A 17,019-nucleotide genomic window follows, 5' to 3' on the forward strand; every position below is an offset into this window, starting at 1 on the left:
AGATGAGCGCCGCATCCCCAGAGTTGGCCACGACTGGACCTAATGTTCAGGGGTCCCTTTACCTTTTTACCTCAGGTTACATACGCTTCAGGTTACATAGGCTTCAGGTTATAGACTCTTCTAACCCAGAAATAGTACCTCGGGTTAAGAACTTTGCTTCAGGATGAGAACAGAAATCGCGCGGCGGCAGCAGGAGGCCCCCATTAGCTAAAGTGGTGCTTCAGGTTAAGAACAGTTTCAGGTTAAGAACTGACCTTCAGAATGAATTAAGTACTTAACTCGAGGTACCACTGTGCTCCATGGGCTGTGCTGCTTTTTCTCTCCTACAGCCCTCGGCTACACTGATCACCATCAACGCTGACGTTAAAATTTTGGTTGTGCATTTTTGTTTGGCTTTTGGAATTGTGAATGGACAGTGGTGATGTGCAGTCATCTTCAATATTCCCCCCAAACCTAGCCCTGCGCATACGGCTCATAATATAGACAAACCAGATATGCTACAGAAGACATAGTTTTAATTTTTAATAAACAGCCTTGCTGGATGAAACCTTTCTCCTGCTTTTACGTTTAAATTGATATGACAGAATAGGAGACTTTTAAGCCACAGATGCTCCTTTAGTTAGAAGATGTTGCAATAACATATAATTTCCCTTGAAGGATCCAGTTTCCTTTATTATCTACAATCAAACACAGCTGTGTGCAAAATCTTTAAAATGTAGACAGGGGAAGCGGGGGGAGTAGAAAACCCAAAACCAAGATTGTGTGGTAATTAAGCTGTGCTCTGAGATACTTGTGAGGGACATGGAAAATAATTGCAATTTTTCTTATATTTTTATTTGTATGCTATAAAACACATTAAATGGTCACTCTTAAAAAAAGTATAATTATCTTTGGTCCAGCATGGAATGTCTAGACCAGCTTTCTCTCCTACCAACTCCAATTTTTGTTCCTCTCTCATTTTTTGGAAAAAGAAATCCTTCTCCACTGATTCTCTCCACCTGTTTAAAATTTTATGAATCATTATAATGGATGTAGGGCTTCCATAAGTTGTTATAACATTTGAAGAGGCCTGAGCCAGTCACAAAATGGCAGGTTGGGGAATGAACATAAGAGGCGGCTTGCTGAATCAGACCAAAGCCCCATCTAGTCCAACATCCTTTTAGAAACTATTTACCCCATTTTGTAAATGGATAACACAGAAGCAGATGCTAGATCCAGCAACTGTTGAGTCCATGACACAGATCTCAAACCCATGCTGAGCAGATAACTCAAGAAAGCAACAACAGCTGCACACACTTGGTATCTTCCTCATGATATGGAACGCGTTGTGGAAAGCATTCAAAGTGCCCTCAGCTGGACACACCAAAGGTCAGAAGGAGAGCCAGTGGGGGATGGTGGGGAGGGCAGCAGGCACAACTGCACCCCCACTTCTTCATTCTTTTTAATTGAGTAGGCTTAATGCCTGAAAATGGTTTTGTCTTCTTTTACTCTCCTATTTCCATTCATAAACAGGAAATGTCAATGGAAAAGTGGAAACCAAGGCTTTGATCCTAACACACACACACACACACACACACACACACACACCTTTCTATCTCATTAACACTATCACACACATACAAAGATCTAAAGAAACATACAAGAGCAGAATCTGGTCCAGTTTGCTCATTCCTGGCTAAGATTTACAGACGAGTGATTTAAATGCATCTTACTTGTTTTTACACACACACACACACACACACAGAGAGAGAGAGAGAGAGAGAGAGAGAGAGAGAGAGAAAGAGAGAATTTAATAGAGAAACTGACAAACTTTTGAAACCATGTTGTTTTTTAACAGGTAGGATGGGGAATCTTGTGATCCCCCTCCACATGTTCCAGCTCCCATAAGGCCCAGCCATATAGCCAATGGCCAGGGATTGTGGGAGTTGTGATCCAGCAATATCTAGAAGGAAAACATTTTCTCATCCCTGATCTAGTACTGTATTTAGAAATGCACTATCCTTCAGTATAGTATTGGTACTTTTTGCTGCAGCTTTAGTATAAAACGCATCCTGTGCAAAACCATGCAAAAAACATGCTGATAAAACGAGGTAGCTTTCTGAACTTTCAATATACATTTTTTTTAAAAAAAAGAATAAAGGAAATTGGACTGTTTACTAACTTTAATTTATTCCCTCGCTGAGATATGTGGTAGTTTTCTAAACAAGAATGGAGAAAAAGAAATCTAGAAAACAAAAAAAGGAGTTCTCCAACATCTATATTATATTTTAATTCTGATAAGTTAAAGCAACTTCTGAAATTTCAAAACAGTTGTGAAGTATACATAACTCTCAAATCTCTGGGCTACTGTTTTAGAAGAATGTGCTTCTTTCTTTTAATTAAATCCCAGATGATCTGTATAGGAAGGGAAATCTGCATAGGAGATTGTTGGAGGGAAAATAATCCCAGGCAGACTTCCTGCTGCTTGTTTAGCTTTGTTGTTTAATAATTTACAGTGCTATGCACATACAAAGATTGGCTTTTTCTTTTATCCAAGAGGTCCATAATGTGAATTTTTATTTTATAGTTCTTACTGTGTTATGCATTTCCATATTGCAAACTTGTATAAAAATATACCTATGTGGTGCACAAAATCTTAGTTGAAACCCAAGTAACGTGACAATAAAATGAAAGCAAGATACTTCAGAGAAACAAAAGCAGAGGATGGATCATCTGACAAGAAGGTTATAAAAACAGTAAATTGTTTTTTTATAAGAAGGCTTGCTGAAGTCTTAAGTTTGTGCCTAAAACTCATTACACATAGTGCGAGCCTGATATCATTAGGTAGAAAATACCATAGCCACTGTTCCACCAGACTAAAGGGACAGTTTCTTGTTGAGGACAGATGAGATTTTCTGGCAGATCCTAATGACATAAGAAGATCCCTCGCTGGATCAAGCCAAGGGCCCATCTAGTACAGCACTCTGTTCTCACAGTGGCCTACCAGATGCCAAGATAAGGCAGAGGAATAAGGAAATGGGCAAGCTTTTCTAGGTTGTCTAGGACTCAGTAATGTACTGGCAACCAGTGATGCTCTCTCAACATCAGTATTCAATAGCCAACGTCTGATAAGTTGCAATATATATATTATGTGTATTATAAGTGGTTCAGAAATTATCTTGAATAAAGCATATCTATCTATCATCTATCTATCTATCTATCTATCTATCTATCTATCTATCTATCTGCCACAGACTTCAGTGCAGTCAAGAGTTGCTTGCCCAGTGGGGTGCTGCTGCAGTTATAGCCTCCTTGCAGTAGAACCTCTTCCCCATAACAGTAGGGCAGAAGCAAGGCAACAACACGGTCAGGGCAGTGTGGACAATCTGGCAGAGCCAATCCAGCTCTCTCACCAGTTCCTCCATGCAGCTCTAACCATGTGTCACCCCTCCCTGTCCTGATATATGACAGTGATGCTGCTGCCAGGAGACTTTTGTCACACACACACCCCGGTGAGCCGCTCCCGTTTCCCATCTTTCCCTCCTGTCAAGTGTGTAGTCCTAGACGCCAGCCAGTATAAGATGCCTGAAAGCATTTCATCACCAGCATGTGAAATGGCTTCCATCCATGAGGGCTCTACCGTATGACTACTTGGTATAACAAGAAATGCTCGAAGCCGCTGTAACCAAGTTGATTGGCAGACAGTACATGTCAAACTGCTGTGCATGCAAACATTGCTGAAATATCTTTGATATCAATTGAGTAATAGTGTACAAAGTAGTTGCTTTAAAGTTTCAGACAGGAATTTTTAAGGCCTCGTCAGTGACACCCAGTGGACCCCTGATACTAATTTGAATTGTGTGTTTTGCAAATTTTAAGAAAGCACCTAAGAATAGTTCCAGACTTAGCAGCCCATATGTTGTTTCAGAATATAATGACTGACCCTAGTTAATCAGTAATATCCTTATTGATCTTCTTTTTCAACATGTCAACACTCTTTGTGAAATATAAGTACCACCCAGATGTGCTATGGGCAAATGTATCTTATTGGATGCTAATAGTTGACTGTAGACAAAATATTTCATTATTCCAGCAGGATATTTAAATAGGAATTATAGATGTTGCTCAGTAGGGGATTTGTTTTGTTTTATTGCTGCAAACACTTAGACAAGCACTTATATTTGTTAACAGTGTTTCAGTGCCTGAGCCAATATTGGCTGACTTGAGCTTCAAATGCTAAAGAATCTCTTATGGAAGGCAAACCTTTTGGCTAGGCTACTTTCTTATTCTGTTCACCTAGCTATGTATCTCCGAATCAATCTTAAATCATTATTAAGATATACCATCTTGCCAAGCTGTTCAAAAGACTGTCTCTCAAGTCAATAGATCTTTTTAACTTCCACTAAATGTATTTCATTTTTAATATCCACAAAAGAACAAAACCTTACTTGAAAAGCAGAACCCTTCATTTATATTTGAAGAATGCCTGAACCACAGTGTCTGAATCCAAATTAGTATCTGGAGATTTCCAATTTTAGGGAGGGGAGAATCTAATAAATCAAGAATCTAACTTGGAATTAATGATTTTTGAAATGGCTTTGTTTTTCCTTTGACTGTGTCTTGCATTTTGAAATAAGTTATTTCAAAGAAGTTATTTTAAATAAGTTATTTCAAGTAACATTTTGGATTCCAATTCCCATATTTTAGGTTTACTAGGTTTTGCTGCTGCTACTTGTTTGGGGTGAGGGGAACAAAGTCAGTTGCAAGTACGTTCAAAGAATCCCATATTTCTTTTTGCATGGAATGTTTTCATAGTTTAATTATTGAATAATGAAATAAATAGAATCGAGACCCTTGTGATACATCAAGATACCTATTTCAAAGGAATTTCTAGCTCCTGGGTTTCAGTAAAGATTTTGAAAAATGACACAGTTCACAACAATTCACACTTTAAAGCTTTTTCTTTTTTAAAAAAAATCTAAACTAAACTATTATGGAGGTGATTTGTTGTACCACCCCATGTGCACTCCAGAATCCTGTTTATTTCTCACTCAGTTGAATGCTAGGCAATGCTTTGAATACAAAGCAGTTTACTTGCAGGACTACTGTTAACAATGATGTGGGAAGTAACCACATGGAATGGACCCAAAGTATAATGTCCTATCTATTACCACTGCAAAAGGATGTGATAAACCTGTGCAGGGGCAGCAAATCTTCAACAATGTCAGAATGAGCCCTAAGTTAAACTTAACAAATACATGAACTTGTTCAATCATCATACCTTCTATCACTTTGTATATTAACAGTAGTTTTTTTGTTTGGTCTAGTTTGCAATGCCATGGTAAACAAAACCATAGCTTGGCAAACACCCAAGCTCTCCAGGATAGCTGGAGATAGCTGCTGCTTTGCTCCTCCCTGATCATTTTTCTGCTTCCCTTTGGAACATGACACCAAGTCCTTAGCATCCCTTGGCTTCAGTCACTTCCCTGTTCTCCTGATATACCCCTGATCATTGTCCCACTCTTACATACTTAGACCTTCATGATCCCACCTCCCTCTTCCTGCCTCCTGTTTTTCCCTTAAAATCCATCTTCTATGAACCTTTTCATTTCATTTCCTACTCTTCATCCCCACAAAGCTTAAGTACAAATAACTGCATGTGCTCAGATTCATCACTGGCTGCCATTGTCTCTTCCTCCCCTTGTCGTTCTCCTCCAATGCACTCTAAGTGCAATGCAATCTAAATTTAGATTGCAAGCTCCAGAGGGACTTCTGATTATATTTCTGTGTAAAGCACCTTGTACGCTGCTGGTGCTATATAAATAGCAATAATAGTGAGCACTTTCTTCTTTTAATCACTTACTACAACTGTGTGTTGCATCTTAAAAGCTTTTCCCTTGTGTCCTTTAACATACAGTCCCTTGAGATTTCTGCTTCCCACTGGTCTCTGTGTATAAAGAAAATTGGGTGGGAAGGAGTTAATATGTTCACTGACCTCAGATTAGTATCCTTCTTTCTAATTCAACATTCCTTTTCCATGCTCTTACATAGGCTGGCTAAGATTAATTATTGTTTTCTCTAATTTATGTAATTTAACAATGAAATAATGGGAACGCATTGGACTTTTGCTTTCTCACAAAACTGAACAGATGCAGTACTGCATTGGGAAAAGCTGAGAGTTACTCTCAGGGTGAGGGGCTTGTGAAACTTTCAAGAAAAAGCATGTTTGTTTGTTTGTTTGTTTGAAGACTATAAAATTAGTTCTATCTCTTTTTCCTTGCACATGTACTTTATTATTCCTGCTTCTTTTATTTTGCTACACAAAGAAAATGTGTGTATTAGGATTTTTAAAAGAAGAGGGCAGGACAAACAACTGTATTGTAAGCTGTAAAGGAACAGATTTGAGTGCCTGATATTACTACAGTGGTACCTCGGGTTAAGTACTTAATTCGTTCAGGAGGTCCGTTCTTAACCTGAAACTGTTCTTAACCTGAAGCACCAGTTTAGCTAATGGGGCTTCCCACTGCCACTGCGCCGCCAGAGCAAGATTTCTGTTCTCATCCTGAAGCAAAGTTCTTAACCTGAAGCACTATTTCTTGGTTAGCGGAGTCTGTAACCTAAAGCGTATGTAACCTGAAGCGTATGTAACCTGAGGTACCACTGTACTGTAAAAGGGAGAATGCTTTAAATATATGGCTATGGATTTAATTTCTCATATGATGTGTCTGTACCCCTATCCATATAGGTGCTACGAAAAACCAACCAAAATTTAAAAAACAAGTCTTACACCAAAACTAAAGTCTAAGCAGCAGCAGCAGCATATAACGAGGGAAAATGATGTTTTATAGTAGAGGGGCAGTCATACTTTGCACGCCTGTGTTGTCTTAAAGTGAAGATATTTTAATTTATGATTATGATTTAACTGCATATCCATAAAACCCCAGGCACTGTTTCTACTTCATAAAAGTACAGTGGACACAATTGGGTTGCGAACGTGATCCGTGTGGGATGCATCTGCGCATGTGCGGGTTGCGATTCGGCACTTCTGCACATGCGCAAAGCGCAACTGCCGAAACCTGAAAAAACGCAACTTGAAGCGCTGTAACCCGAGGTATACCTGTAGTGTGTTGAAGATATTTGGAGAAGTATAACTGCATGCTGGCAGATCAGCAGTGGTTTTGTCTGCCATTTTGTCCCTACTACCAACCCACCCTCTCCCAGCAGCGATTTCAGACATCTCTGACAACAGAATCCTTACTCTCTTGACCTTAATTATATTGCAAAATCATTCAGGGAGATAATTAATTACAAAACTTTTAGAAGACATCTGAAGGCAGCCCTGTTTGGGGAGGTGTTAATGCTTGATTTTTTTATTATATTTTTAGATACAATGTAAGCTGCCCAGAGTAGCTGGAGAAACCCAGCCAGATGGGCAGGGTATTATTATTATATATATTTTTCTGTTTCAAATAGCCTTTTTCAGTATAGACTCAGTAATGGGGTAGGTACTGAAAATATTTTAGGGTCTGCTTACTTAGTGCTTTGGGGTTTTTTTCTTATTAGTGTATTCCATTTACTGTTTTTCCAATTTGTAACTGTCTGGTTTACAATAGGTTGGTGAACTGCAGGGCCTAATTTGTGCACAGAGTTCCTGGGGACAGAAGCTGCCCTCTGTGCCAATGCTAGGGTTTGGTTAGCATTCATGTGATCATTTTTTGTTTCAATAATGGCTTGAAAAGGGTCAACTGATACAGCTCAGTTGCAATAAATCAGTGAGGGTTTGCATTAAAAGTCTTGTGAAGGCAAACACTTGTTTATTGCAACATGTGTTGAATTTCTGTCAAAAGGTGTTTTCCTAAGTGACACCACTAGGCTTAGTTCTAGGTCAAGATTTTAAGTGGTCATCCTGGAACCCAAAACATTATCAAATTCAAATTCTGCAGAAGGTTGGAGATAGAACTAGGGTGCATTAGCACCTACTTGAATTGACTGCTCATTACTTTCCAGTTAACAATGATTTTAAACTTAGAAACATAGGTGCTTGGAAAAGCACCATTTAATTAATCTTGTTTTGTTAACTTCTGTTGCAAATAGCAAGCCAGTTTGGTCTAAATTTTAAAATAAACCAATTGGCTCTTTGAATTGCAGACAAATATAGAATTTTTAAAAGTTTTACACATACATTAAAAAGGCTTTTCATTACTTTTGGTTTATTTTATAACTCTCAAGCATAGAAAAGACTTTAGAGTACAGTTGTACATTGGTTTTCAAACAGCCTAGTTCTCGAACGTTTTGGCTCCCGAACGATCGAAACTCAGAAGTGACTGTTCCGGTTTTCGAACGTTCTTCGGAAGCTGGACACAGCCAATCAGAATCCACACTTTGGTTTTCTAATGTTTTGGAAGTTGAATAGACTTCCAGAATGGATTCCATTCAACTGTAGTTCTTTTTGAAGTGAAGTAGTTCTGAAATCACAGAAAGCACAAAGAGTACCATCCGGTGCATAGTTAAGAGCACTGTCAATTTATTTCAGTAGTTAATGCCCTTTATGTAGACCTAACTGTTCACAGTCGCTGACTAATTTGGGATGTTCCTGCTTTCATACCTTAACCTAACTGGAGATGATAAAAGGATAATTGATATTATGAAGTCCACTAGAATGGATAATTGTTTAAATATCACCAAAAATTTCACACTGTAAAAATCAGGGAGAGAAGAAGAAAAATGAAAACAGTGTTCATATTTCACCATGAGAAAATAAATATTTAGCATAGAAACCATAGGATATCTAAGATAGATTGTACGCCGTAATATTTAGACTTTGTTGTTGTTTGTTTTCAGCTGGGAGGTCTTGAGATTTCTTCTTTCCAACCTAAGATGGTGGATAGAAGAGTATGCCTTTGACGGCTTTCGATTTGATGGCATATCATCTATGCTGTATCACCATCATGGTATTGGTAAGTTTAATCTGCACACCAGTGATGTTCAAATTATCATGCCGTAGTGTAGCCATGCAATGATTTCAAATTTGTTAATAGTTTCCTTTTGAAAATCTTGGGCTGAAGCCTACAGCTTTGACTTGCTGCTCTTGAGACTTTTATGATTTTGTCTTATTAGGCACAGCTTTTAGTGGAGATTACAATGAATACTTCGGGATGCACGTTGATGATGAAGCTTTAGCGTACCTAATGATGGCAAACCACATGATACATTTCTTGCATCCAGAATGTATAACGATAGCAGAGGTAATTCTTAGAATACATGTTGACATAATTAGTTTTAGCTGTTTTATTATTTGAAATACAGTTTAATTGAATCAATTACAGTTACATTAGCAGCCACATCTTTAAGCAAGTTCCAGCCGCTGTTGAGCTTCTTGTTTTGTATTTTTTAAAATCAATTGATTTGAATTGGAGATTTAAATACATGTTTAAATCTCTCTCATTTAAATAAAAGGAACATGAATTCACTCAGCTCACGATGGAATGTACTGTTTGTTGATAGATGCCATTTAGTAAATTTTAATGTACCATTATTTCATTGTTCTATATATATATTAATGATTTTCATGAGAAAATAGCAATCTAGAAACAAGTAAGTCTCCCCCCACAACATATACCAATAGTAGTACAAGCAGTTGAAAAGCTTTTGAGGATCAAAAGCAAACGAAGCTAGTGTCTAAATGGAGACGAAAGAATCATTTTACCAGTGCTCCACAGTCTCAGGAAGGTAGACAAAAGATGAAAACTTTTTATTTTAGGATGCTCACTAATTGCTAGTGATATATTTGGATAAACTAGTTCTATCATTTAGTCACAGGTACATTATTTCACAAATTAAATGTTAAATTCAGAAAGCACTGACATTTCTGAAGTACAGTATGATCATCCGAAATATTTTAAAACTCTTAGCCTGTTTAATAAGTGAGTTTCTTTATGATTTACAAATGTTTTATTCAAGGTGTTGAAAGCTTACAATTAGTATTGTCAAAGCAAATATGAACTAATATATGTATCACTGAAAATTCTAATCTGTGATAAATTAAGAGCCCTAAATGTTTGACCCACTTCAGATTTATCAAGAAGATTTTTTGGAAAGCTTAGGTCTGTATGCATGCTTTATGAACAAAACAACAAAATCAATGAGAAGATGCAAAGTGATATTATTTGCACACTAAGATGATTAAACTCCAAAGCACTAACTTTGACTGAAAGGCCCGAACAAGTTATTTGCAGTTATTTTGATCAAAGAATTATGTCTAGAATCCTGCTAGCATTTAACATTGTGAAACTGTTTTACATGCAACTATTTTATATTCAACCTTGCAAAACAAAATTAAAGGGAATTACAGGCACACATAAATATTGGTATGTCAGCACTTAAATACTTCAAATGGGCAGTACCACCAGCTTCTTCATTCTAAAATGAAAAATGTATAATATTCTCTTACCATGTAAGCATGGGAAATAAGAATTTCATATTCCGCCAAAAGAAACCATTACACACAAACACACAAGTTCAACAACATCAAGTATTTAAAACAGAAACTGATGAAATGAAGCAATTATGGGATATATTAAACTTAAAATTGTCTTATTGATTTTGGGGTTCATTTCAAGTAAAATTAGCCCATCATCTAGTGAGCCACAATATGGTTATCAGTATTCCTACCAATGAAGCAAAGTAGAGCCTGTTTGCATTACCTGATTTAAGATTTTTTTTAACAAGATGTGCCTTCAATTTATTCTACTTAAATTGAAAACTACTTCAACTTCAATACATCATTTTTTCTGTCTAGTGGGAGCCTCTATACAAAATGTGGAATTGATCCACATGCTCATGGTGGAACGAAATTGGGAGGGAGGAACTATTGATATCATTCTAAATTACAAATGGCTAGCATGAATTTGAGCTTGCATGTAATGATAGTGGAATGACTGGCGCCACAGGAGAGGAGCACGCTTTCGTCTAGAGTAGGATCGATTTGTAGTCTTGTTCTGTAAGGACCTGTCTGATAAAATTAAGTAACAGAATTCTTTTTAATATTCTGAATATTCTCCACTGAAAATGGGTTCTTCCATTGCTTTCCCTACACACATAGGGGCAAGGAATGTGTTAGAGAGGTAATGCATCTCTTACCGTTGCCCGTGATCAAATTCTGTTTCTGTTATGCCAGCATATAATTAATTAAATGTGTAAAAATGATATAATGTGAAAGAGAAAGTGAACAGGCAGTTGAATTGTGTCCTTTATTAATATTTCACATTGCATTTCAAGAACATCTAAGGACAGGCTTACACACATAAAATAATCCATTTCAGTTTCTCTCCCTACCCCCACTCCACATCTTGGTAGAACTAGTTGGATACTTTTATTTAATTTCCTGGTACCCTTCTCATGGAGATACTGGGTTGGTGCTATGCAGTTCTTAATAAGTAGGATTTAAAGTTTTACATGATTTACACAGTAGTTTTACCACAACCCAATTCCTGAACTTTATGGAAAATGAACCATATGTTTTTGAACTCCAGCTCCCATCAGCCGAAGCCAGCATTGCCAGTGGTCATGAATTCTGAAAGTTAGGGTCCAGAAATATTTGGCAGGCCACAGGTTCTTGCTTTTGTAGTTCTTTCTCCAGCTCAACCCTCTTCCGGAAAGCTTTTTCAACTTTTAGTAAGGTTTTGCAGTTTGGACAATGATTTTTGATTTGTAACATTGCATTGTTTTTCAAGGAAGTGTCTGGAATGCCTGCCCTTTGCTGTCCAATAACAGAAGGAGGAACTGGATTTGATTATCGATTGGCCATGGCAATTCCTGACAAATGGATTCAGGTCAGACTTTCTCTCTTCCCCTCTCTCCCATCCTCTCTCCACTCTAGCTCTGTTTCCTTTAACAAGATTAAATCTTTAGAGCATTTTCAGTGTCAGTTTAATCAGGGCTTCACATATCTTGTCTTGTCTTACAAAACTGCCATAATTTTAGGATAATCATTCAGTCCTCCCTTCCCACAAATCCTCTGTTCCTGCTAGGATAACTAAGAGGGAGTGTTATCTCCTCTTGCTATATGTTTCACCAAAGTGGCCTGCGACATGTTGCAGTAATATTTGATACTATGACAATTATGGCCTTGGTTTTATGGATTGAATTTTGATGCATTCTTACAGCAAACCTAACAAAATGAATATTTAAAAATATATCTGGATCTGTGTTGTGCACGTCAGTAGGACAAGGCTATGATGACACGTTAATTTTGTATTTATAAATATTGTGACTTAATTACAGTTAGACAAACTTCTGTTTAAAGCCTGCCAAATTCTGGTAATAAAATATAACAGTTTAAATAGGTAACAGTCTCCCACCCACCCCAAATAATGGCATGCTGAATAAATCCAAACTCTGCTATAGGTTCTTTTCTTAATAGAAAGAATGCTACTTAGCTGTTGTTGTTTTTAATACCACCCTTCCTCCTAAAGGAGCTCAAGGCAACAAAACAACAAAACAATAAAAACCATGCAAATAATTTTGAAGCATTTGCAAACAATCAAATATCCTCACAGCTAAGCCGAATATCTCTCGGCAATTAAATCCCTAAGTGAATGGGACTGTTTTTAAATTACACCTAAATGTTGATAACAATTATTACAACAGGCACACAACAAGACTAATGTGAACTGAAAATATTAAGAGAAAAAAGTAACTAGTATGTGCATTAGACAGCTGCAAAAATAAAAGTTCAGCAGGATCACCTTTTTCTGCACTTTGAGAGACGTCCATTACTTCAACATAGTTCACTCTTTCAGCCACCCCCCCCCAAAAAAAAATTAGTCTGGTAGAACAAATTTAACATTTTTGCAGTGTTTGACCCAGCTTCCCTGAAGACAAACCCTTTCTTAAGCTAATTGCTGTGAACATGTTGGAATTGTGTGTCTGAGAAGCATCTTTCTTAGTCCCTTCATGATCCATTTTTTCTCCAAAGCTATGTTCCCCTGAGGATGTTATTTGTTAATCCAGCTTGAACAGTGTAGGAAGGAAAGTGTGCAAAGTATGAGTCCTGGCAGTGCAGGCATGTTCAGTAAGATACTGTATCTTTTGGTTCCCTTTTATGTGAACAGTCCTGAATAAAACACTGTTACATGAATTAAACAAGTACAGTGGTACCTCAGGTTAAGTACTTAATTCGTTCCAGAGGTCTGTTCTTAACCTGAAACTGTTCTTAACCTGAAGCACCACTTTAGCTAATGGGGCCTCCCGCTGCTGCCGCGCCGCCAGAGTATGATTTCTGTTCTCATCCTGAAGCAAAGTTCTTAACCCGAGGTACTATTTCTGGGTTAGCGGAATCTGTAACCTGAAGTGTATGTAACCTGAAGCGTATGTAACCCGAGGTACCACTGTACTGCTAACAGCAAAAAACAGTTATACATCCTTGTTTTTTTATGTGTGCTTCATATACTTACTTACCTACCTGCATAGATTTGAAGGTGAATCGTCTTCCCAATAAAAATGTAGCCTAATAAAGATTTGTTTGTATACCTGGTGCTCAATATTAAGCAGAAGAAAAAGATGGTATGCACATTTTTTTGTATTTTTGCACACAGGCTACTTTGTCACATAGATTAAAAACATGAAAGTAAAGAATTCGCCTTTTCATTTTGACACGGTCTAATAGCAGATTAGCCTGTTTTGATATTAATTAATTTTTAACTTGCTCCAAGCATTTCCTATGCTGCATGCCAGACAGTAAAATACCCAGTGAAACACTACAGAAATAACTCTTCTTCTTTTAAGGTTCAGCAGTCATCAGAGGCTTATGCAGTATTGCATAATAAGGAACAGGAAGGTTTAGCAGTGAAATTGCTACATTTAGTCAACCATTAAAATGATGGCAAGTAGCCCTCATTGTTTTACAGAAGTATAGAGAAAATCAATTTAAATAACACTGACATGCATAGTTAATAATCAGACGTTGGCAGCTGTTTTGGCAGAAAAGTAAAATATGGACTTTAAAATGCTACAGTATATTACGGAGTTGAAAGAAGAATACCATTTGGGACATCAAAAAGTAGACTTTTACCATTTCAGTTCTTCTGAAAGACTCAGTATACGAATGTTAGCTTGACAATTCAGAGGGGGAAGCGTGGAAAAAAGTGATACAGTGTAACAAACAACAGTAATTTTGAATGATTCCTTTTTAATTTTCCAGATAATTAAGGAGCTTAAGGATGAAGACTGGGATATGGGCAATATAGTGTTCACGCTAACAAATAGGAGATACGGAGAGAAATACATTGCATATGCAGAGAGTCATGACCAGGTACAAAGCTTGAGAGGAAAATTGAAATACTGAGATACTGTTCAAAGACCTAGGGAAAATTTTGAAGAAGGATAAAAAATCTTGGTGAACACAGAAACCCAGGCATGTCAGTGGGTGGGGAGGGAGGGAGAGAAGGGGAAGGAGGCAGCAGCCTCTGCTGCTAGTACTACCGTCCTCCATTCTGTGGCTGGGGCAAGCTGTAGAGGTGAGTGCAGATGTTGCGGCTGGGAGAAGGGAAGGGGTGGGATGCTGGTTGGGTGTGAAGAGCAGATGGGGCAAAGTAGAGGGAGAGGTTGAATAAGGGGAATGGATGTGCAAAGTTGGGCATCAATTAATTGTGGGCAGTGCAGGAGAGAGTGTGATAGAGAGAAAAGGGGGGAAGAGGTTCATGGTGAGTAGCGGAAGCTTTTTTCCTAGGAACAGGAAACAGCCACTGCTCTTCAGGGTTTTGTATAGCATGAGAGTCCCTTCCCTAGTTATACATCCAGATCAAAGTAAGGAAGCTTTTCTGGCCAAAAGGCTTTATCTCTTCCATCCTTGGCAGGCCAAAATGGACAGGTGAGCAGAGCTCATTTGTTAGGAGCACAGTTGCTAATGTTTAACTGTGTTGGGCAGCACCTTACTTTATTTGTACTAGAACATGTCTTTAATCTGTAGCTTAGGAACCAATGAAATGCAGAAGATTTCTTTCCTCACCCCTTTATTTGTCAACGCAGGCTCTTGTTGGCGACAAGACCCTGGCGTTTCGGCTGATGGATGCAGAGATGTATGAGAACATGAGTGTCATCTCACCTTTTACTCCAGTTATTGATCGAGGAATACAGCTTCATAAAATGATTCGCCTCATAACTCATGCCATGGGAGGAGAGGGTTATCTCAACTTCATGGGTAAGTAACTCCGTGCATTTCAATTTGTGCCAAAAAAGAAAAGATGTTTTGTCGTGATAGACAACTCAAGAGGTTGCATCCAGACTCATTGAAATCAAAAGGACAAGTTAGTGAAGAATAACTGCTTTCAATATGACTGGAGCAGGATTGACTTTCAAGGGTGTATTTGTGTGATTGCACACTAAATAAAACTCTTGCTATCAGTGGGGCTCACTCCAATCCAAGGGGGTGTAGGATTGCATTCTATGTCTGGGTCTAACCTTTTGTCTCTTTTGCCTTGTGGAAAAGTTATCCATAGAAAGGTTTTATGCTGTAGTCTAATTCGTTGTTGATCAACAAAGCTGATTTACTATTTTCTGTAGTTACTGCATGAAAGTTTCAGAGCACAGAGTTTTAGGCCTTGCTCTAGATCAGCTGGAAGTCTATCCTTGCCCTGTTTCGGTAGGTTTTCCTTGTCTCATCTATGCAAGTTGTCAAGTGGCTTTATCACCCACCATCATTTTCCCTCCTCCACGCTGCGAACCTGTTTCTTCAGGTGCTGAAAGTCAGCAAGGGAGAATCAGTTGTCCCCTAAATAATCACAAATCATTGCCCCAAAGATGCAATAAAATGACTTTTGGCCTCTTCCCTTTTAGTTCTTTCCCAGATTTCCCATCCCATTGGCTGGCCAACTGATGGTCATCTTTCCATAAGTGTCCAGATTACTGTCAGCCTACATATCAAATTTTGCACCCCAGTCTTAAATGGGTAGGTCCCAAAATGCCTCTCCAGTCTATTGACTGCTCCATGCTAAAGTGCAACTGCTTTCCAAGAACCTTACTCTGCTGCACTGGATGCCACTGTCCTTGCACCTTCTGCATTTCGTTTGTGGCTCCTGAGGCTAGCAAAGCATCTGCCATCTGTAATGATCTCTTGCTGTTGGAGCAATTTCAGAACTGCACCAATGGCCCTGCCCTCAGCCTGTACATACACCTCACCTCCCGGGATGCCCTGCCAGTGCTGTCCCCACCCACTCACTGCTCTGCAAGAGGGGAGAAAGGAGTAGACCTATTTTCAGTGTTGTTGCTCCTGTGAATCTTCTTAAGTATGTTGAGGTGGTGTCTTGATTGTGGAAAAAGCACACAGATAGGCAGCCTTCCTTACTGAAATACAGTTTGTAGATTACAACTGTAATCTACAGCTACAGATACAGCTGTAAATTATTTTAACAACAAAGCGTGCTGACATTATTTTGTCACTGTATTGCAAGTACAATTGCAAATATGTTTACCATGTTTACCAATAGATTTTTTGTGGTGTTAAGAACCAGGAGGCCTTGGTAAAGATAGGATTCTGTGGTCTTATTTTATCTGAGGAACTGTAAGAATATTCATATATTAATTACTTTGTGCTGGATCAGGCATAGGCAAACTCGGCCCTCCAGATGTTTGGGGACTACAACTCCAGTCATCCCTAGCTAACAGGACTAGTGGTCAGGGATGATGGGAACTGTAGTCCCAAAACAGCTGGAGGGCCGAGTTTGCCTATGCCTGGGCTAGATGTTTTCTTTTATGCATGATTACCTTGATGAATAGCTTGGAGATTATATTTTTTGCAGTCATACTCTATTGGTACTTTTAGAACACTGACAAATAAGTGGTGAAATAACATCAAAGCAATATTGTTTGATAGTAAAATACGTATGTTTCCCCCTTGCAGAAAAATAAAGATAATAAATGTATGTGCAGTTAGTTTGTAGACAGAAATCAAAGTAAAGTAATTCCCATTGCGCTACAACTTAGCAAACTTGAAGAGGAGATGTTTGGGAGAAATGCCCTTATTTAGAAAGTTTGACTACGATA

General features: G+C 38.2%; 1 protein-coding gene across 2 annotated transcripts in view; it reads left to right on the forward strand.

Moving 5' to 3' along the window:
• Window positions 1–17,019, forward strand: part of GBE1 (1,4-alpha-glucan branching enzyme 1) — a 153,324-nt gene that overhangs the window by 77,958 nt on the left and 58,347 nt on the right. For both annotated transcript variants that reach the window (XM_053386463.1, XM_053386464.1), the window contains exons 8-12: window positions 8,821–8,936; window positions 9,097–9,224; window positions 11,712–11,810; window positions 14,180–14,290; window positions 15,007–15,178. In XM_053386463.1, the coding sequence (XP_053242438.1) occupies window positions 8,821–8,936; window positions 9,097–9,224; window positions 11,712–11,810; window positions 14,180–14,290; window positions 15,007–15,178 (626 nt within the window). The remainder of the gene's footprint in view (window positions 1–8,820; window positions 8,937–9,096; window positions 9,225–11,711; window positions 11,811–14,179; window positions 14,291–15,006; window positions 15,179–17,019) is intronic.

This window comes from Podarcis raffonei, chromosome 4, assembly GCF_027172205.1.
Source record: "Podarcis raffonei isolate rPodRaf1 chromosome 4, rPodRaf1.pri, whole genome shotgun sequence".
Taxonomy (NCBI): Eukaryota; Metazoa; Chordata; class Lepidosauria; order Squamata; family Lacertidae; genus Podarcis; species Podarcis raffonei.